Below are 22,992 nucleotides of genomic sequence, written 5' to 3' on the forward strand. Positions count from 1 at the left end.
CATAGTCCAATTGGTGAAATGAAAAGAGAAGGAAAAAGAGATAGGAGTGGGGATAGAGACACGTGAAGTTTGAACGCAAAAGACATTAGGTCTCATTCGCAAGCGTCATTTACGTAAGGAAGCGTCATTTTTCTCTTCGTATAATTAAATTATTTAATACGGATATTATTTTATTCGATGAATATCGACATCGCGATTTAATTATTTTCCATTTGGGGAACAATTTTTAAATAATATTTTTTATAGTCGTCGTTTTTTTTTATCACCACCGGAAACGCATCTAGATTGAATAACTTCGTGATTTTATTGGACGCCAGGGAGTTCATATTTTTATAAAATAAGCAACGGATAGAAGGAACCTAACGGATTTAACTCGACGAGCGTAGTGTGACAAAGAAAATGTTATTTGAAATGTAGTTAATCTAATTGTGACAAATTGTTACTTAATAAGTAACAATTAATGTAATTAAATATATAAAAAAAATTGTTCGTTAATAGGTAATAAAATTTTAATTAAATAAGCAGTATGTCGGAGGAAGATGAACGTAGAAAACGTTCATTGGAAGCTGGGAGAGATTTGGTATGTTTATAAAAATCATAATTTATTTATTCTTCCTTTTCTTTTCTTTTTCTTTTTTTTTTGGCGAAGACAACCTTTTTGTCGTTGTATGAATATATCTTTTGTTGCCTCATAAAAAACATTATATCTATAAGAACACATATGAATAATGCGTTTGAAATAACGTTATCTTTTTATAATTTTGACATTTGCTTCAAAAATTATTAAAATATTTGTAATGACAATAGAATCAGGAACATAAGGAATATAATAAGATCAAGCTCCATATATTTGATCTTTTAATTGAATTATTTCAGTTGGAAAAATATAAAATAGCACGGTCAAATAAAACACAAGGAATGCATTATGTTCAGACAGATGAACAGTCTGATGAAGAATCTTATCATAATGATAAATCAATGGACCAAAGAGGATCTTTTGTAAGATTAAATTTGTTTATTTTCTTTTAACATTTATATTCTTTATTACAATCTGATATGTGTATTTGTGCGTGTATATATTTTTGACATCTTTATGTATTATAAGTGTCATGTATTTTATTTCTTTTTTTTTTTTTTTTTTTTTTTTTCTTATTATGATCTATTTTAGATAAATGAAGTTATGTCTTCGAGAGATATAACACAAAGTAGCGTTAGTATGAGCGAAGGTGAAGCTGATAGAGATTTAGAGGGTATGGCAGGACGTGTAGCTGAATTAGAAGAACTATTGCAAGGGAAGGAAGCCATTGTAGCAGCATTGAATGCAGAAATTGATCATCTTAGAGGAGAAACATCTTCTCCGAACTCTTCGCAAAGTCATAATAGCAGTATTCCTAGTAGAGATGTAATATGTTTATATCATACGAAAGTAAGCCAAAATTAAATATTAGATTTAAATGAAAATTTAATTTAATTAATATGTTATTGAATAATTCATTTATTTATTGTATTTGAATATCTTATCGAATAGTTACAAGAATTTGAAAAAGCAATAAATCAAAGAGATAATTTAATAGAAGATTTGACATCTTCCTTGGAACAAGCATTGTCTGCAAGAGATGCACTTGTGGCACAACTTAATTCTTTAAATTCAGCAAGAGAATCTAGCCCAAGAGGCATGCATAGTATAAATTTGCAAGAAAAAGTGAGTTAAATATTTTTTTTTCTTTTTCTTTTTCTTTTTTTCTTCTTTTTCTTTTTTTTTCCTGAATCATTGTTAGTTAATACTATAAGAAATATTTTCTTCTTTCTAGATCGACATGTTAGAAACTACTTTAACCAATCAAAAAACTGTCATAAGTAAATTAAATTCTCAATTGGCACAAATTCATAAACATGTTCAGACATTAGAAATGGAAAAGGAAACGCGAAATGCTGAGATTAGTGATTATAAAATACAAATTAATAATTTGAATGAACAAATTCGCGTTGGTGCTGCTGAAAAAAATTTAAACATTGCAGAGATGTTGGAACAACAAAAGCAATATGAAGCACGCGTTGATAAAATAAAACAAGATATGCAACATATTTTAGAGAAATTTACAGCTGAAACCAATACAAATACTGCTAGACATCAGCAGGAAATAAAGGTTCGTTTATGTATATATATATATATATATATATATATATATATATATATATATATATAAAGTATCTTCAAAATATATTGAATGTAATAGTATGTATCATTTAAATAATATGCTTTTAATACTTCTCTTTAGGATTTATCAATAAAACATGAAACTGAATTAAAAAATATTTGCGTGAAATATGAGGAACAATTGCAGTCATTGAAAGAAGAAAATAAATTATTAGCTGATCGTTTAAATAAAGAATTACCAGATTTAGAAAGTAGACATGCCAAAGAATTATCAGTTTTTCAAGCACAGTTGGCACATTATAAAAAAACCGTTGAGACTTTAAAACTTGAGTTGGTAAACCGTTCAGAGGCTCAAAATAGAGCTCAAGCTGAAGCTGATATGTTTAATTCCAAACTTGAAGAGCTTCAAGTACAAGCAGAGAATAACCGTCGCTTGCAGGAACTAAATAATCAAAAGGAGAAAGAATTATTGAATGAACAAATTGAATTGCATAAAATTCAATTAGATGAGATAACTTCGAAATACGTAGCTGCTACCACCGTATTAGAATCTAAAGAAAGTATTGAACGTTCATTAGATCAGGCATTGATAAATGCTGCTACATTGAAACAGGAAAATGATGGATTGAAATTTCAATTGGATGATTTATCATCTAGATATTCAGCAGCTCAATCTCTCATTGAAAATAACCAAGCGCACGAGCGTACCATGAGTTCTAGAATATATGATTTAGAAAAATCATTGTCAAGACTCAGTGGTATAAACGTTAGTATGCTTAGTGAGTTTAATGAAACTACTTATCAAACTTTCGATGAGGTAACCATTAAATATCAATTAACAAAACAAAGACTCGAGGATAAGGAACAATTGGAGAAAGTATTACTAGAACAAATACAAAATTTGGAAGATAATGGGTGTAAAATGAAAAAGGAATTGGAACAGGCTAATCTTATTAATAAATCTTATGAGAAACAATTGAAGGATACGAAAAATATGTGCGACAAATTAGAATCTGAAATGATATCTATGAGAGAATCAAATTTGACGAATTATGTGCCTTCGGAAAATATTACGACTAATGATACTAGAAATATAAATGTCATAGATAAAAGTGATTCTATTGAAATGCTTCAGAAATTAACGATGTATGAGAATGAAATAAAAGAATTAAAACGTATCGTAGAACAAAAAAACATTGAAACTACAGATAATACGAAAAAATTAAATGAACTGGCAGAACAAATGAAACATTCGGAGGATGAGTGTAAACAATTAAAAAATGGTTTGGCAATAGCTTGGGCACAATGTGCAGAAGTTGAGGAAAAATTAAATCAGACATTGGCAATACATGACAGTACTATAGACATATCTTTACCATTATCAGAATTTTGTGCAGCTTTACCTAAACATTTTGGATATAATAAGACTACTAAAGATTTTACAAATGACACTCAAAATTCGTTTAACGAAACTGATAATTTAGATGTTATTAAGGAACAATATGATGAGAAAATAAAATCTATGCAAAATGAAGTGAAATATCTTACGCAAGAAAATGAGAATATGTTTAAGGAAATGGAACATTTGATAGAAAAGCAATCAAATTATGATGAGATATCAAACAAATTACATCAGTATTGTGTGTTATGTGATAAATTAGAATCGGAGAAGCAATCTTTATTGGATGAAAATAGAAAATTGAAAGCGGATTGGGAAGAAATAAATGTATTACATAAATCATTGGACGATTTGCAAGTAGAAAAGAATAAATTGCAAAAGGATATAGATAATTTGATTGAACAGCACAAACATGAGATAAGTGCGATTAAAGCAGATTGTTCGAAGGAATTAAAAGCAATGCAAACACTTCTACTTAATGTGAAAGAAGGAAATATCGGATTGAATGAATTGAAGAACGAATTAGAAATACGTCATGCTAAAGAGATGGAAGAATTAAGAACATATTTTGAACAGAAATGTTTGCAAATGGAAAAACAATATTCTGAGGAAGTATTTAGTCAGCAGTCGAAAAAAATGTCCGACAATGACAGTGAAATTGAAGAATTAACGGAAGATGTATATTTTGGAGGTGCAGGAGATTGTTTAAATGTTGGAAACGTATCTGGACATCACTCTAGAAGCGGTACACCTGTTACCACGACTAAAGAAACAAAACATAAAATTTCTAATGAGGATTTGTCTAACGTAGAATCAGAACATGAAACAAGTATTAAGACACTAAAACAACAATTGGATAAGAAAAATGTTGAAATACAAAATATAAAATTATATTATGAAAAATTATTAGAGGATCAAAAAGAAATACATAAGAATCAATTGAAGAATGTAAAATTAGACATTGGCCCTTCATTTTTACCAAAACCAATTGAACAGGTAACATATAAATATTTTCTCATATATAATTTTTATTTCATTTATTTATTTATTTTATTTTTTTTCCTTTCTTTTCTTTTTTCGATTGAATATTTTGACAATGCATTGTATTGTTTTAAAGCAATGTTATGTCCATAATTGCACGGAAATGATAATTTATATATATATATATATATATATATATATATATATATATATATTTATTAATAAAAACTAATATAAATGTTTGTTCTATTCGAAAGTTTTACATGTTGTGAAAAAAAAAAACAATTGGCTTCAGGACTTTCCAGTCTGCAATTTTTGTATATATATATGTGCATGTATTATTATGTATGTTTTATTTATGATTGTCTTTTCTTTAATTTTTACTATTAATAAGATATATAATAATAATAATAATAATAATAATAATAATAATAATAATAATAATAATAATAATAATAAAGTTAATGTATTAAAACTAAACCAAAGTTTTTTGTGTAACTAACACATTATCATGCGGCATGTTCTGGCATGCAGTGTTGTCAAACAGAGTTTGATACAAGAACACTGGAAAATGGTGAACTATCCAAGTTGCAAGCTGCCTACAATCATCAATTAGAAGAACAGGTGGCATTAGCTAAACTTGACATTGTCAACGCTCTTCAGGAACAAATTCAGGTAGCCTCAAGCCACCTGCAAATATTTAATAGCTCGTTTATACATATGTTTATACACGTTTACAATGAAATTGTTTGGAGTAATTAATTTTAAAAACATTGTTATATTTTATATCATTGTACAGGCACTTTTATTAGTTGAAAATGACGGGGAAGATAATTGGCCATCAGAATTAATAACACTACGAGATAAATTAACTAATAACGCTAAGCAACAAATACAAGAATTGAAAGAAAATCATGCTGCCGAGGTGCTTCGTTTAAAAGAACAATACTCTTACAATTTAGCTCAATTAATTGAAAATCATAAAGAAGAAATTCATAAGATTAAAGCTGGGATGATGCCTGAAGATTATGAAAAGGAAATTGACATTGATAATTCTGTAGTTCCCTTGAAAATTGGAATTAAAGAAAGGTACTGTAATTGTCAATATTTTTTACGAGATATGCAATATACAAATTGTATAAATGATATATTTTTTATTTACAATATATATTTTTGTCATTTTTTAAAACAGAGATCATTTACATAAGATGTGTTTCACTCTTAAAAATTTAATTGGAGAATTGATAAAATATTTTGCTGTTTGCGAAGAAGAAGTCAATAATACTCTTATCAATGAAGTTTTAAAAAGACAAATACCTTCATTAAATTCAAAAGAAAATATTTCGAGCACAGTAATTGATCATTCTAAAATATCTGAAGTAAACCATGAAAATGAAACTAAAGTTCATCCAAATTCCTCTGAAGTAAAAGTTAAGAAGGTTCATTTTGCTCCACAATCTGATGAAATTATATCAATTATAAATAGTGATAATGAAACATTAAGGGGTATACTTGTTAAAAATGAAGATGTAATAGAAAAATTGCGATCTGAATTAAATAACAGCTTACATAGATTAAGAACAGAAAGTGCAGAAGTATTTAATATTTCACTTTCACCTGACGAGAAATTGGATATATCTTCAAACAATATATGGAAAAAAAATATTATTGAAGAACTAACTATGAAATTAAATCATACTGAAGGTTTATTATTAAATTATCAGGAAGAATCAGAACAATTGAAAATGAACATTATTGAGCTTCAAAGGAAATTGATTAATGCCGAAAACAAAAAGGAAATTATTACCGAGGGTTATGGTGAACACGACGAAACTAGAAATGACATTACTCTTCAAGATTTTTCACAATTACAAGAAAAAGGTATCAACAAATTTTATTTATTACGAATTAATAGATATTAAATTATAAATCTTTTCATTTTGCGAATGAAAATATAAAATATATAAAATCCTTTTCAGCAAGACATGTATTGTCCAATGGCGGTGGTGAGGGTTCATATTTATTGCAATTGATAGAAGAATTGTGCACACAAAGTGACAAATTAATGGAAGATGCAAGAAAGGAAAAAGAAGATTTGCAACAACAGGTAAGTTGCCTTTATGATTTCAAGGTTTGTATAATACCAATTGCATGTATTTTTATTTTACTTAGACTTTTGTTATGCTACAAATAAGGAATTCATGGTGCATCATTGTATTGGTAGTCTCTTTCTTATATTAGTTTATTTATTTTTTTTTTTTTTTTTATATGTTGCATCTATGAGCCCTAGGATATCATTGTATTTATGAGTATAAAATTATTTCCTCTTGATAAGGTAAGCAAATGAAGTTGTTTGAGTAAAAAAAAAAAAAAAAAAAAAAAACAAAAACCCAGTATTTTTTTTATAATTTGGCATGCACATTTGAAATACAGTCTTTATAATAAATTCAAATCTGCTTTTCAGTATTATTATATTTCCACGTTTGTCTGTAGTTATATTTTTCATTGGTACAACATGAAATAAGCAGAGAATTTTTTAAATTATATTAATAAAGAAAAATCTCTATTAGTTTTCATCCTTAAGGAATTAACATCTCATCATTAACAATATATTTCTTATGGATAGCTTTTCCGCGAATATATTTGTAATATAATGTAGACGTGAAATAGATAAATTATGTGGCTTTGAAGAAGAATTCTTAAAAAATTGATTGGCGTTCCGTTGTCTTGCCAGCAGGTGCCTTTAGAAACTACTTCTCCTTCATACATTCACAGGGTTTGCTGTGGAAAGGTAAATTACAGAACAACTAATATTATTAGAAAATTAGTAGTAAATTTATATGCATTTTATATATGTATATACATGTATATATATATATATGATTAATTTTCTGCAGCAATATAATTATCTCTGTTGACATCATTTCTAAAAATGTGTAATAACATTAATTTATTTTATTTACGGGATATAAATACAAATTTATTAAACAAAATATTAATATTCAATGACAAGCTTGGATCTCTGATATGCATGCAAAATAAATGTTAGTTTTCATATATATTTTCGGTACAATGCATTGAAAGGTAATTTTTAGGACAATTAAGTTTCATATAATTGTACTTAGATACATTTGTATTTTATCTAATATTTCTTTGAATGCATTCGATGCAGTATGTTCATAGTGCATGATATGTTTTTACTGCATGAAATTTATAAGCGAATGAATGTATTCTGCATAATTTTCCTTTCATTATTATTATCTTTTTTTCTTTTACCCCAAAAAATCTAGATTATATAAAATTATGGTTGGTACACTAATAATTGTTAAATGTGTTATTTTTTTTTTTTCTTCATAGAGTATATATATATATACTTAACATTTTTGTTTTTAAATATAATAAATGTATTAAGTGTTACAGCTTGTAAAAATAGTAACACTATAATCGTGCTTAGATAATAAAATTCTATATCGATTTTTCCTCTTTCTTTTTCTTTTTTTTTTTTTTTTTTTTTTTTTTTTTTTTAATTGATTAATCTCCATTTTAATCAGGCAATTATTACGTCTTAAATAAATTGTGTATATGTATATATATATATGTATATTCAATAATATTTATAATCAATATAATCGTTTAGATTGAAGCAGCGGACAAACAATTAAAAGCAACGCGTACATTTTTGGAAGAACAAGCAGCAGAACGTGAGGCTGAACGAGATGATTCTGCCAAACAAATAAATCATTTGCAAGAGCAATTGAAAGAACGAGAACGTGAAAAAGAAAGAGATCAACGTATAACTTCTGAGGTAAATTTTCTTCAAAAATAAAATTTTTATTCCTGGTTATTAATTTAAATTGAATTAACAGTTCAATGCTTTTTTTTTTTTTTCATGGTGTCAAAAAAGAAAAAAAGCATTTATCACTAAATAAAAATCAGTATTGCATGCATTAATTTTTAATGTGGCACATACTTTTTTTGTATATTTCAAATACATTAATTTATGTATCGTATTGCACAGATTTTTAAATAATTGTCAATACAATATTTGCAATGCAAAGTTCGTAATATCTTAGAGAAATAATGATTTTAAAGATTTTATTTTATTAAAATTTTTTTTTCTATCCATTTCTTTATCGTTATGCTTCATAAGTAGTAATTGGTACATTATAATTTTTTTTTTTTTTTCAATAAAGATATAATGAATTTTTTTAATATCATCAAAGTCATATATAAATATAATTCATTTTGCTATACGATCAAATGGAAAATTACTTGATACATAATTTATATATTATAATGATTAAAATAGATCCTGATAATAAAATTGGGTTGGTAATATTTTATTAAAAAAATTATTATTCCCTCAAGAATATAATGAAGATTAGTTGCTTTTTTACTACAACTAATGTCATTATTTATATTATGGTGATGAGGTTGCTTGCAATATGCATTAATACTAATTTTATTAACACCGATTTTTCTGCACTCCTGGTTTTGGTTTTCTGTTTGTTGCACAATGCAGAATTCACTATCACCCGATTCATCGACAGAAATACCTGTGCTTCAAGTAATCGACATCGCCAAAACAGTGAGTGTTACTGTACTTATTTTAAATCAGATAATATTATATAACATAATAATATGATATACAATAAAAATATAAATACGTTTAGCTTCTATATTAATTATATTATATTCTTCAATAATTATATCTTCAAAAATATATTTTTTTATCGATTAAATACACATAATTTTTTATGCATGTGTTTTTAATAATGCAATAAAAATGAGATGAAATAATTAAAATTAAAACATATGGTTAAAATGATTATTTTCATAAATTTATAAGTGGTGTTATGCTTATGTTATTTTTGTTTGCTTTATATATTGGGAAATGCTTCTTTGTAATGTTGTAATAATTTGCTGCTACGGTTTTGTTAACATTTAAAGCATGTCGATGTTCAATAAATTAAAACTTATATATTATTTAGGTGGAAGCTTTAGAATCACAAATGAGAGAAATGTCCTCTATGATGTCTGATACGGAAGCTAAAAAATCTGAGACTGAAAGTGAACTTAAAGCTGCAGTTGATAAAATATGGGTTTTAAGAGACATTGTACACGATTTGGAGCAACAATTGCAGGGAAAGATTGAAAGAGAGGAATCATTGCAACTTCAAATTACACAATTGGAAGCAATAATTACTGCTCAAACGAAAAATCAACAAGATCTTGTACAGGAATTAGATTCTATAAAGATGGGTGAAACGAGTAGACAAATAAATGAACATATTACTCATTTACAGGTAAGTTTTAAACTTTTATAAATTTGGCCGATAAAACGATTTTTCTATATTATATAATAGAAATTAAGAAATAATTTTCTTTAATATTGATATTAAATAAATATATGTTTATTTTTATAGGAGGAATTAAGGAAGCATAAGTTGAGCTCTGAACACTTTGATGCTAATTCTTCTACATTGAAACAAATGAAAGTTGAACTTCGAGATTTACAACTTCAATTGGACAAGAGAATTAAAAATTTGGAATCTTTACATATTTCTGATTCTACCTTAAGCATCAGTCAAAGTCAGCCAAGCGAAGATGTTTCCATCAGAGAACAAATTGATGCCACTAGATGTCCTACGCCAGATGATCCTACAGCTCCACCAATTCTACCTCTTGATGAAATACTTAAACTTAAGGAGAAAATCTTGAAGCATGCTAGGGTTGAGGAAGCTGCTTTCAAAAAGATCAAGGATTTGGAGATGGAATTGTCAGGGCTCAAAAATCAAAATGAGGAATTACAAGCGGAACAAGAAATATTACAACAAACGGCATCTGAACAATTGTATCAAATGGAAGCAATGCGTGGACGTTTGGAACAACAAAAACAAAGTGCTCCGTTTGCTCAAAGGCAAGCAACATCAAGATTAGAACTTGAATTACACGAAGCTAATACCAAGATTCAAGCATTGGAACAAACCATTTCTGATAAGGAATTAGAGGTATTAAATAATGTCATATCATCATTTTTTACATGAAAATTTTTATATATTGCGTGAAATAAAAGATTATTAAAATTTTGTTTATAATAATTATTTTTTAGTTAAATGATGTGAAGGATCAGCTGCAGAGATCTAATCAGTTATTATTAGAGAAAGAAGCAGAAATTGCAAACGTCGTTCAATTAGAAAGTATGACGATTCAGAAACTGAAAGATCGTTTAACTGTTTTAGAAGATGAGAAGAAGAATCTGCAGGTGATTTAATATAATATTAAGATATTTAAAAATCAATTTCTTTTTTTCTTTATTACATTTATCATATAAATATGATAATGTTTTATTTCAGTCAAAGGTCGGAATTCAGGAACAAGCACAATTGGAGTTACCGCAATTAATAGATTCTATGTTAGCTGATAAAAATGAAGAGATAGATCATCTTAAGGAACAGTTGGCTAAAAAAGAGAAACAATTAGAGATCTATTCGTCTGTGACATTGGACGAGGGACAGCTTAGAGAATTAGCCAAACATGTAGAACCAAAAAATAGTGCTCGTACTTTGAGCGACATACTTTCTATTCATTCTGAGTGCGAAGATGTTTCCGAAGTAATTAGATGTGGTCAAAGTTTAGTACAGACTATACCTCATAATATTTCTAGTTTTAAAGTTCCATCGGTTTCTCCATCGTCTAAAGAAGGATTGGATGCATCTGTCATTCCTTTGTTAGAAACTAACAAAATGAGTATACAAGTACCCCCATTAGAGTTAGGCTCACATTCTCAAAGTACGTACAATCAGAATTTACATGTATCCGTTGACATTGATTTACCTAATAACGAGACAGAATCGAAAATATCTAACGAAGACGTTGGAGATGCGATTGATACGAACAAACCATCTGTCGAATCCAAACAAACGATACGTACTCCTGTTAAAAAAGAAATTTCAGGTACGAATTTATTGTACGCGAGTAATAAAAAAACAAACAACGACAGTTCTCAGGATAGTTTCAAATCTTATCGAACGTCTGCGACGCATACACGAGAATTTGACAATGATGAGATGATGCAATTGCAAGTTCAACAATTAGAAAAAGAATTGCACGAGATAAAGGAAGAATTAAATGACAAAATAACGATATTGGAGAAACGTGAAAGTGAATTATTGACATTACGTAAACAACTTAATGAATTGCAATTAGAGCTGAAAGAAACTTGCGAAACTCAGACACGCGATAAGAACTTTTATAAGAATCAATACGAATTGATGCAAGCGTCCGAAAATAAGATAAGGAAAGATTTATTACAGGTGGAAAATACATTGAAATTAAAGAAAAACGAATTGCAGGATATGAAGGATAAAATGCAAACGAATGAAAAGATAATGATAGAATTGAACTCTGAGAATTCTAAATTAAGAGAGACCATGAAAAGTAAGAACGAAGAAATTGTGGAAAAATATGTTGCGTCGATTCAAGAGAAAGCACGAGAATTACAAAGCCTTCAGGATGTTTTATCGGAAAAGGAAATCACTATTGAAACTATTAGAACAAGAAACATTGAAATTGAAAATGAGAATAAACAATTATACGAATATAAGAAAAAATGGGACCAATGTGAACGAGAACTTATAGATAGTCAAAGTGAAATACAAAGATTGACGGATGGATTAAACAATAGAGATCAGATTATTAGAAGATTAGAGGAAATGGCAAGACGTAGTAGTTTTTCGGGTACATCCTCGCCATCCGATTGTAAGGATCAGGAGATACATCATCTTCAAGAATATTTAAAAGAGAAGGATAAAGTTATAAGACAGATGAGCGATGATAGTAGAAGTTTACACAGAGCATTAGAAACAATTCAAAGTAAGATGAAGGAATCTGGTAATGTGGTAGAGTTGAGGAAAAAACTCAAAGAGGAGTATAAAATCAATGGAGAATTGAAAGATACAATTGAAAGATTGACTAAAGAACTTGAAGTTTTGAGAGAATATTCTGCACGTAGGTTTTTTTTTTCTTTCTTTTCTTTTTTTTTTTTTCTTTATAATTAATAATTGTATTAATTTTTTAAATAATCAATGACACGTTTTTTTTTTGACATGCGTTTGACATGTGTATGTGTACGTATATATGTATGTGTATATATATATATATATATATATATTTTTTTTTTTTTTTTTTTATTTAGGTCGATCGCAGGACGATACTGATATCGAAGATATGGTAAAAAGAGAACTTAATTTATCAGCTCGTTTGGATAAACAAATTATGAATGCCATCGATAGCGATCGAGAGGAAATGATATTGCAAGGAAGAGAAAGAGAATCTTTGTCACAGTGTTCATCCCCTTATAAAAAAGGAATCGAAGATAATCAATACGAAATATTGGTACGAAAGTGTGCGGATCTTAAATTACGATTAAAACAGGCGGATAAGGTTAATGAGGAATTATTGAAATTGAAGGACGAGTTGGAAATCGAAAAGGAAATGCTTAAGTGTCAGGTAGCGGAATATGAAAATCGTATCTTCCAAATAAAGTAAGAGATTACTTTACTTTCTATTAATAATATTTTTAAGAAAGTAATATATGCATTTCGATTAACAAATATTTATTTTCGATTAGGTCAGATTTGGTCGAAGAGTCAAAGAAAATAACGGAACTCGACAAGGAACTATCGGGTGAAAGGAATTTAGTACGTTCTTTAAAATTACAAATGGAAAAGAATCAAAAATTAATGCAGTCGGCTCACGTACAAAATAACGAACTTATCGAGGTACTTCTTTCTTTTTTTTTTTTATTCGACGTTATTAACTTAATCGTGTTAATTCCCTTTTTTTTTAACCATTAGTTTTACATATATATATTTAAAAAAAAAAAAAAAAAAAAACGTCTAGGACAAAATGAAATTTTATTTGTAATTATTTTTGTCGTAACAGTGTCTGCAAGAAAAGTTAAAGTCGTCGCTTGTGATAGAAGAAAAATTGAGAAATGAGATATCATCGATGCGCCAAGAGCATAAAAATTTGGAAATACGATTGAGCTCTATGAGAGAACACATTGAGTCGCAAAAGATTGATCAATTGCCTGGTCTGGTTGATCTTTTGAAAACCGAACAAATGAAGTATATAGCGTTGGTAGAGGAGTATGAAAAGGAACAGAGAAATAATTCAGAATTAAGAGATAATTTGAAGAAAATTGAAACTGAAAGAAATCGTTACGAGAAACAATTGGAGGTTGTAATTGAGGAGAAAGAAAGTTTAGTGAGTAGTTTGGTACTTGTCGAAGGTATTAAAGAACAATTGGAGACCGATCTTAGAAGAATTAAAGAGGAATTAAAGGGAAAGGAGAATGAGTGCGAATGGTTACAGAAAAGGATTAAAACTATGTCCGATGCCGAAGCAAAGAGACAGGATAAAAGGGCTAGCGAGCATTACGAGCTCAAAGGATTAAGGAGGGGACTTGAAAATGCGAGAGAAGTTATAATAGATTTGGAAGCTGATATGAAACAATCGAAACAAGAATTAAAGGAATTTGGAGAGCGTGAATCAAAATTGCGACAAAAGTTGGACAGTTTCAAAACTAAGGAAATCGAATTAATGGAAAAATTAAGTTTATCCAAGGAGGAAGAGAGGAAACAAAGAGAGCTGGCATTTGAATTGCAACAAAAGTTAAAAACTTGCGTTAAGAAAATGGTGGATCTTACGAAAGAATTAGATAATAGATCCGCAAAGGAAAATAACGATCCCGCTAAATATATGAACAGAATTAAGGTAAAAAAAAAAAAAAAAAAAAAGAAAAGAAAGGTTTTTTTCTTGATGATGAATGTTTTATAAATTGTAATGTCGCATTTTTCTCAATGTGTTAGTGGTTGTCTTAAATTTGTTGCTTTTTTTTTCCTGGTTTCTTTCTTTTTTTCTTTTTTTCTTTCATTCTTCTCTTTCATTCCATAGGAATTAATTGACGCGAATGAAAAATATTCCAATGAGAAGGATATACTACATTTTAAATTGACCAAAGTTAAACACGATAAGGATCAACTGAAACAACAGATAAAAGAACTCCAAACACAATTGCAACAGAATAAACATTTTCCGTTAGCGAGTGCAGGTCAATTGGAGAACGTTGACAAGGTGGATATATATTATCATATATTTAATATTTTCTCATATATATATATTTTTTTTTTTTGCCCTTAATACAATTATTTATATCCATGCGATATATTTATATACAGGCGGAGCACATTTACAGTAAATATCTTCGGGCCAATAGCAAATGGAAATCGTTGATATATCAAAAACGTTATTTGATTTGCGTTATTGCAAGTTATGAAATTTCGGAGGAAAATACATTTGCGATGCTTGCTCAATTAACGCAAAAGGAACGATTACATGCTAAAAAGGATCATCAACGTAAAAGGCCCATCGTTCGTTTTAAAAGTGCTGTTCTTGTAATAATTAGTATACATCGAATGAAGTGGCTGATTATACGATGGCGTACGGGTAGACGTATAGGTGCTAACATGATAATAGGAAATCAGAATCAATCGTTTGTCCCTCCTATTCGATTTACAACGTTAAATCATTCACCACCGATAAGAGAAAAATCAATATTCGAGTATGTATCATTATTATTAATTAATGTATTATGATTTTTCTTATGGCACTTTCATTGTTTGTTTTTTTTTTTTTTTTTTTTTTTTTTTTTGACAATTCATTTGATATCTTTTTGATTTTTGTTGTGGGGTACTTTTTTTTTTTTATTCTTTTGACTTCGTTACTTTTTTTCCTTTTTCTTTTTCTTTTTTTTTCTTTTTTTTCTTTTCTTTTTTTTTTTGACTTTTTTCGATCTCTTTTTTTTTTCTTTTAGGAAAGACCCTGGCGTTAGCGGTTTCGATCTCGAACAATATTATCAGCGATTAAAAAATATTCAGCAAAAACTTGGATTAGCCGTGATAGAGCCGGGAGCTGTCGATGATAATATATCATCCGAATAGTATTATATATTTATAGTGTGTATTAGAGGATCAACAGGTACACTGTGTTGTTGTTGTTCTTTTTTTTTTTTTTCTATATATATATATATAAAGCACATACACGATATAAGAAGTTCGTGACTGTGATTTGAGATTAGTGTATCATCATCATCATATTTGAGAATGTCGCGCTACAAATTGATTAAGGATTATAATAAGATTGCTATTTTTTACCAGGTAGCATGAAGAATTTCCTTATTATATACGCGTCCGTTATCTGTACATTTTGTTATTTCTCATTAGATAATACTTTATTATATCGCAATCGAATAGTTTTTGATAAGAACATCAAGTAAATATTTCTTTTGATTTTTCAAACGTGCGATATATTGAATATTAAAGAGACTGTATATAAATTTTAACGTAAACAAAACATAATATCGAGACATAATATTGTTTTAGAAACGGATAAACATATTTTACTTTTAAGAAGAAAGAAAGAAAGAAAGAAAGAAAGAAAGAAAGAAAGCAAGAGAAAGCTATAGTTTTTTCTTTTATTTTTTTTTTATATTTTTTTTTATTTTTATTTTTTCTTTTTTTATTATTTTTTTTTCTTTTTTTTTTTTTTTTTCATTTTTTTTCCTCGAGAATTTTTATTTCTCTAACTCTTGTGCTCATCTCTAATCGTGTCATTTTACCAAAGCTATATAATTTGTAGGATAATATTTGTTTGTAGTATTACGTATCACAAGCCTCCTGAAAGTGCAAACTTGTGCCTTGTATATTATAATACACGATTGCTATTTATTTATGAACTTTCTCCCTCTACGAAGTTTTTTATATTGTGAATAAAATGTATAACAAGTGAATTTTATATAGGATTCTATTAATAAAAGATACACAATAATACCTTTACACACATATATATATATATGTATATATGTATATATATGTATATATACATATATATATATAATCATAGTATATATGTATATATTATAATATTACGATAGAGAGATTTTTGCACTTTGCAAAATTTCATCTTGACAAAAAACTAAACTGCGTTTCAAATAATTCTTATTTTTGCTAATAAACAATACTACGCCATATTATGGTTCTTTTTTTCTCTCTCCCCCCACCCTTCCGTTACAGAGAGAAAATTACTAAAGAAATAAAAATATTACTTTTGACTTTAATATCAATGATTTCCTTTTTCTTTTTTTTTTTTCTTCTTTTTTTCTTTTCTTTTTTTCTCGCTCTTTTCTCTAAATGTCTTTATAAAAAATGTAATATATATGTATATATGTATATATCACCAAGTTACTATAAAAAATTGATAAACCTTTAATTCCACATTTTTTTTTTTATATTCAGTTCCAGGAATGTGTGTATGCACGTGTATTAATTTTTTTTTTTCAAGGTATGCCACATATACGCACACATACGGGCGCGTGCGCGCGCACACACACACACACACACACACACAAAAAGCACATGTCGCAAAGATTTATTATAGGAATATTCTGGTCCACCGAAGTATAACAAATCATTATCTTGTGTTCTTAATATAAAGTATAATAAATTTATATAACAATATTATTATCAATAATTTTCGATACGTACTACAGGTGCTTTTACAAATACAAATACCTTTACAAATGAAAACAATATAACATCAACAATTTATTATTATCATCAATTGTAGATATATATACTACGTGTGTATGTGTATATATATATATATATATATATATTTATATATATGTATATATAGAATACTATACTTAAGGTAATAAATAATTGCGCTTTAAATAATTCAATAATTACACATAAAATTGTGTACTTTCTGATATATAGCTATAATAGAATTTTGTTTAGAGATATTCATTTACATATATACAATAGGACGTGATAAAATATATATGCTAATGACCTATATGATCACGTTAATTATCTTTAATATCTAATTCTACAGTGTCAAGATTTATATGTCGAGTGTGTGTATATATATACATACATTATATATATATATATATATATATATATATATATATATATATATATATATGTATGTATGTATGTATATATTCTAAGCATTTAAGGCTTTTCTTTGTTAATAATATATTCCTGTCTGTTGTGTTTAATCTATTTAGAACATCTTATATTAACGTTCCCTTTTTTTATTTCACATTTTATGTGCTTGGACATTGCATGATCTTACAAACAAATGATTGTGTAGATTCTTTTATTTTTTCTTTTCTTTTATTTTTTTTTTCTTTTTTTAATTTTCTTTTTGCTCTTCTCTTTACTTATTTATTTTTTGTTTTCCTTTGCTCGCTTTCAATGAAAATTATTATATCTCGCAATGCAATAATAATACGTGTGTAAGTCTTATTAGAATATCATCTAATACTTTCTTTTCGATATTAATATATGACATTATATTAAAAATTAAATTATCTACAGTCATTGTCTTGATTGCTCCTTTTAAATATTTCAATATAGATTATTTACAGGTATATAAAAACGCATTAAGGAATGTTGAAGAAAAAAAAAATATATATATATATATAAAAAAATAAACTATATAAAATATATAATAAAGTTAGAACATAACTTTTTATAAGAATTGGTATAAACAGAATGACTTATCCTAATTATAAATTAATTATGTTATAATTAAACAAAAATTAACAGTTCGTGGTCTTTCATCGATTATATATCTTATAATTAAAACTATACGTGTTTTCTGGCGGAGCATGCATCTTTAAAATTGGTTGCATTGAAAGGTACAAAATAATCATCGTGCAAGTGTCTTATAATCGTTTCGATTGGACAGAGCTTAGAATCTCTTTTCGTTTTGTTGGTGTCATCGTGTTCGACGTACGTCGCGCTATAAAAATTGGCATTTCTACAAAATGGTATTTTTTGCGTAAAATCTTTACCGTTAATCAATACGCGAAAATAAAAATCACTGGCAACGTGATCCTCGTTTTTAGAATTAATCTTATATACTTCGATAATAAAACGAGAAGCATAATGCGGTATAGTTACTCTATCGGATACTATGCCCAACGCAGTGGCAAGATATTCTAATGTTTTGTCGTGACCAGAGTATAAAACTATTTTTGGTTTCGCTTCAGATATAATGCGAAGCATATAAGTTACTATACTACGTAATAGTCCATATGCTCTAAGTAAACCATATTTTTTTCTACTGTTACTCTTAGCAAGTTGTTTAGCTTCCCATTCGGTATATGCGAAAAGACCAGTTACGTGTTCGGTTTTAACGCAAATTCGTTGCGTTTCAAAGTCTACACATGGCAAGGAGGCACCGTGACAGACGTAAGTTAACAGAGCGTCTCTTAAGGTATTTGGATCAATGGATTGAGCTTGTTCTGGAATTTCGAAAACCGCGTTTGATGCCTGTCTTATCAAATCGGTCACTGCCGGATGAGATTTCAAATGATCTGACATTTCCTAGAAATATAAAACATCTATAATATGATGATTTTATTTGTATTCATTATTATATTTAATTATTCTATGAAAAATAAAATAAATTAAGTTACCTTTAAGTGTTGCTTAAAAAATCTTTCGGCAGCTGGACAGACACAATCGACGTTACAAAACGCATAACTTTGACTTTCCTGTAACGTTATCTTAGCAAGATTTTGAAAGGTATCATTTTCTAATAGCGCATACAACAATGCAACGGCACTCTGTACCGTTCTTCTATATCTGGTACTATAAACAACTACATCCTTGCTTGATATAGTACCATTTCCTAAATTAAGCTTATGGTAATACGCATTTCTCAATGTGATTCCGGTTTTTAACAATTGTCCAATACCGAGCGTCGTAAGTTGTCCTATCTTACAATCCTTTGAATTACTTGGTAACATTGGAAAACCATGGAATGGTCCTAAAAATTGTGCCCATGCTGTTCTGGAATAACTCGAGACGTTTTGTAGAAAAGCTAGATAATTTGAATAAACGTTTTCTAATTCCGGAAGTGTACCAAAGTCGCCGCCGCAATTAACTGCGCTTATATTTCTTATGTGAGCCAAAGGTCCTCGATCTCCATGACGAATAAACATCACTATACCGCCCAATGTTAAACTCCCATCAATTTTTCCTGATTATCAGAGATAGATAGATAGATAGATAGAGAGAGAGAGAGAGAGAGAGAGAAAGAGAGAAAAAAACAATAATTATGTGTATATATATAACGTATACACATATATATATATATTAAATATGTGTACATATAATCCATGATTTTTTTCCGTTTTATTTACTAACCTATTAGGTAAATAAATTTATTCAATTACCTTCGACCTCTGTTTTAATGTCATTCGGTGAATTACAAAATCGAAATATCTTCTTCGTTTTAATATCCGATTTCAAATTACGCGGATATTCTCTTATCAACAAATCACCGTTCAACGTTCTAGCTTGCATCGAACTCTTCTCATCGATTCCAATATATTTGTACATTCCTGTTGAAATATCAAACGTATGATTCTTATCATTTGTTTTTTTATTTATTTATTTTTTTTTATTTCTTTTTGTTGTTCCTTTTTATAATGATCGTTTGATTATTAAAAAATAAATCATCATTTTTTATATCTATTATTTTCATTAATCAAAAAGATCCTTCTTTGTAACTTTCGAATGCCCGACGATAAATACTACGCTGATCTTTTAGATATTAGAACGAAACTATACTATGATACTATGAAAAGAATAACACCGAAATTTTTATCGATACGTTTTTATTAACCATTTTACTACCCATTGATTATTTTTATCGACAGTTAATTCTTCGTATAAATTTTGATAAGTTCGATTAATTAAACATTTCATTGACTCTATCTCGCAAGCTCACTGAAATTTCAAATTTGACGTTGATATATACCAAATACATTGTTATTTTTACGTAACAAAATAATACATAATACAAGATATTTATCGATTAAACGTTAATCATATTAGTCTTTTACGTAATAAATAAATAAATAAATAAATAAATAAATAAATAAATAAATAATCGTAAGTATCATTAATTTTTTATAACATTTTTACGTTATTTATTAACGTTGATTACTTTAAACACTTGTACATATGTACGTAGTTAATAAACGTTGATACTCTTCATCCGGTATCTCTAGTCTTTGAACCAAGGAATTTGAGAAGACGGAAGTCGTGAGTATAGAGTAAAAAACAAAAAAAAAAGAAATCGTTAAAATAACAACGTAATTGGATTAACACGTCGTCTATATACGAATTTCCTATCGATGGTAAAATAATTAAGAGACAAACGCGAAAAGATTCTGTAACATTTCTTTTTTGAGGTTAAATAGGGATTCTCGTACTTGAGAAAATGTTAAGAACCACTGACCTGCATATACATGCATATGTACATACGTAACATACATACATATGTATCTTCTTAGCTTTTCTTAGGTACGTCGCTACTAATAATAATAAAATCGACGTTTTATATAAAAAGAACATTAAGGTCAGTTAATATCAATAATATTATTCGTATTAGAAGTTCTTTTTTTATCGCGTATTATTTAAAGGTTATCTTTTGAAAAAAAGAAAAATCGTAATTATATATGCATTGAAAAATTGTTGAATTATTATTATTATCATTATTATTATTATTATTATTATTATTATTATTATTATTATTATTATTATTGATTCATTTATTTTGTAGGATCAAAGAAATGTGTTAACTTTTGTACGAGCAACGACCGAGCAAAGCAACGAACAGTGAAATCGATCGAAATACGGATTTCGAGTAACTCCGAGAGAGAAAGAGAGAAAGAGAGGGTGAGTGAGTGAGTGAATGAGAGAGAGAGAGAGAGAGAGAGAGAGAGAGAGAGAGAGAGAGAGAGAATGGGGAGAGGGAATATAGGTATAAAAGAAATATTATTATTATCTACCATTTACTCTCGATTCGAACGTTTGTATACACATCATATGACATTCACACGTATGTACGCAAAGAAGGATCGTGTTCGCTGTAATACGACGTAAAATCAGGTAAATAAATATGAAAAAGGTTAATTGATATTTTCGTCGTTGTAATAGTTCTTCCTACGTAAACAGTCGATTCGTATAACCTACATTCTATCTCGGACCGTGATAAGAGTCTGACGTAACAAGTGTTCAGAAATTAGCTCCTTTTTAAAAGGTACATTCGCGTTTTCTAGGCAAAAGAGGAAGAGGAGAAAAGAAAGAAGAAGCGAAAGATAAAGAGAAAGAGAAAGAGGAGTAGAGATTGGAGAAGTAGATGTAATAGAAGGAGCAAAAGAAGTAGAAGTAGTAGTAGAAGAGGAAGAAGAAAGAAGTAGAAGAGCATACGTAAGGATACTCGAAAAAAGACAAAGAAAATATATATATATATACATATATAAGTAAAAAAGATAGAGGAGAAATGGATTTACCTGCGACCAGCAGGAATATCCAAACGCTGAGAATCACGTAGCAGTAGAATGCACGATGCTGGTAGGAGATACGGACCATTTCCGCCAGCATTTTAGGACCGTGTTAGTTGAAGGAGCGTCGTGAGATGATAATGATGACGATGATAATGGTGATAATGATGATGAAGAAGAGGATGAAGGAGGATAGGCGTTACGACGATGATAACGGTAACGACGACGACGATAACGATAAAGACGATGACAATAAGTTAGGAAATTGTTGGTATTGGTGGTTGATCGATCAGTTTGGATCTGGATCCGTTTGATCGAGTTTACGGATCTAAACTGCATCCTCGTTGTTCAGGCCTCGTTTGAGCGCCCTTTAGACGACATAGCAGCATCAGTAGCATCAGCAATAGAAACGGCAACAACAACAGCAACAGTAGTAGTAACAGTGGTAATAGCAGTAGCAACAGTACTAGCAGTAGGAGTAGCAGGAACAGTTAACGATGGTAACAGTAATAACAGTAGTAACAATATCAGTAGCACAACTTCCTTCTGTAAGTCGAACGAAGCTCTCGTCTCTTACGATGATCGCCAACTAGATGTTCCTCGTCGTCGCGACGCCGAAACGCGTCGCGACCACCCACGGGAATCGACTTTTTGCGTTTCCGAGAGGCGCATAGCCGCTCCTCCTGTCGACGCTAATCAAGGTTAGGTCGAATAGTAGTAGGTACGCGCAAGCGCTCATTTCTCCTCTTAGCTTGAGCTTGCGCGAGCTTAAGCCGACCGGGAACAGGCTCACCCGAAATCCCTCTACTAACGTTTATTCTTATCGAAGACACAGCGCCGTGTTTTCGCGCGACTATATACATATATACATACATAGATACGTACATACATATATATATATATATAGACAGCTAACTTAGTTGCTAACTTCTACGATTTTAACCACAAATGGATTCATTTATTCGTTACTATTGCAAATTAATGCATATTTATCTCTTATATACCTCTTGTTTTACG

The 22,992-nt window shown here is 28.9% G+C and overlaps 3 protein-coding genes across 9 annotated transcripts in view; 2 read left to right on the forward strand and 1 right to left on the reverse strand.

The window, feature by feature from the left end:
• Positions 1 to 123: 123 nt before the first annotated feature.
• LOC118440687 (uncharacterized) lies at positions 124 to 16,630 on the forward strand. 5 transcript variants are annotated; one of them, XM_035864065.2, is made up of 24 exons: positions 124 to 413; positions 499 to 580; positions 877 to 999; positions 1,169 to 1,426; positions 1,529 to 1,702; positions 1,812 to 2,147; positions 2,280 to 4,553; positions 5,073 to 5,213; positions 5,338 to 5,627; positions 5,731 to 6,419; positions 6,518 to 6,645; positions 7,273 to 7,329; positions 8,176 to 8,343; positions 9,061 to 9,126; positions 9,530 to 9,844; positions 9,965 to 10,549; positions 10,651 to 10,803; positions 10,895 to 12,548; positions 12,736 to 13,084; positions 13,171 to 13,321; positions 13,485 to 14,318; positions 14,499 to 14,678; positions 14,783 to 15,165; positions 15,418 to 16,630. In XM_035864065.2, exons 2-24 carry the CDS (start codon positions 527 to 529, stop codon positions 15,542 to 15,544), a joined length of 9,489 nt encoding a protein of 3,162 aa, XP_035719958.2. In that variant the 5' UTR covers positions 124 to 413; positions 499 to 526; the 3' UTR covers positions 15,545 to 16,630. The 5 variants fall into 5 exon arrangements, with proteins under 5 accessions (XP_035719958.2, XP_035719959.2, XP_035719961.2 ...); XM_035864066.2 differs by having other exon boundaries at positions 124 to 580; positions 7,276 to 7,329; XM_035864068.2 differs by lacking the exon at positions 9,061 to 9,126 and having other exon boundaries at positions 124 to 580.
• Positions 16,631 to 18,071: 1,441 nt separating this feature from the next.
• On the reverse strand, positions 18,072 to 22,798 carry LOC118440313 (2-phosphoxylose phosphatase 1). Its single transcript, XM_035863171.2, has 4 exons — positions 21,985 to 22,798; positions 19,858 to 20,025; positions 19,096 to 19,661; positions 18,072 to 19,003 (listed from the first exon to the last, which is right to left on the reverse strand). The coding sequence occupies exons 1-4, from the start codon at positions 22,073 to 22,075 to the stop codon at positions 18,260 to 18,262; spliced, it is 1,569 nt and encodes a 522-aa protein (XP_035719064.1). The 5' UTR covers positions 22,076 to 22,798; the 3' UTR covers positions 18,072 to 18,259.
• The window catches only part of Ptr (patched domain-containing protein), a 59,974-nt gene continuing 57,668 nt past the window's right edge, over positions 20,687 to 22,992 (forward strand). For 2 of the 3 annotated variants that reach the window (XM_085658157.1, XM_085658159.1), the window contains exons 1-3: positions 20,697 to 21,047; positions 21,252 to 21,580; positions 21,751 to 21,901. The gene's annotated coding sequence lies outside the window, so the exon portion shown is untranslated. Of the gene's footprint in view, positions 21,048 to 21,251; positions 21,581 to 21,750; positions 21,902 to 22,992 lie in introns of all 3 variants that reach the window. The other variant, XM_035863166.2, reaches the window with a different exon arrangement.

Source organism: Vespa mandarinia, chromosome 7 (genome assembly GCF_050613455.1).
Source record: "Vespa mandarinia isolate Hongniang chromosome 7, ASM5061345v1, whole genome shotgun sequence".
Classification (NCBI taxonomy): Eukaryota; Metazoa; Arthropoda; class Insecta; order Hymenoptera; family Vespidae; genus Vespa; species Vespa mandarinia.

What these genes read in the sequence shown, in the direction of transcription:
- LOC118440687 (XM_035864065.2), top strand. Translation starts at nt 527, where the DNA reads ATGTCGGAGGAAGATGAACGTAGAAAACGTTCATTGGAAGCTGGGAGA. An exon ending in TATGTTTATATCATACGAAA is followed by an intron (nt 1,427 to 1,528) that starts GTAAGCCAAAAT and finishes CTTATCGAATAG; the next exon opens with TTACAAGAATTTGAAAAAGC. An exon ending in TTTCTGATAAGGAATTAGAG is followed by an intron (nt 10,550 to 10,650) that starts GTATTAAATAAT and finishes ATTATTTTTTAG; the next exon opens with TTAAATGATGTGAAGGATCA.
- LOC118440313 (XM_035863171.2), bottom strand. Translation starts at nt 22,075, where the DNA reads ATGCTGGCGGAAATGGTCCGTATCTCCTACCAGCATCGTGCATTCTAC. An exon ending in GATATTCCTGCTGGTCGCAG is followed by an intron (nt 20,026 to 21,984) that starts GTAAATCCATTT and finishes ATATTTCAACAG; the next exon opens with GAATGTACAAATATATTGGA. An exon ending in TTTTTAAGCAACACTTAAAG is followed by an intron (nt 19,004 to 19,095) that starts GTAACTTAATTT and finishes TTATATTTCTAG; the next exon opens with GAAATGTCAGATCATTTGAA.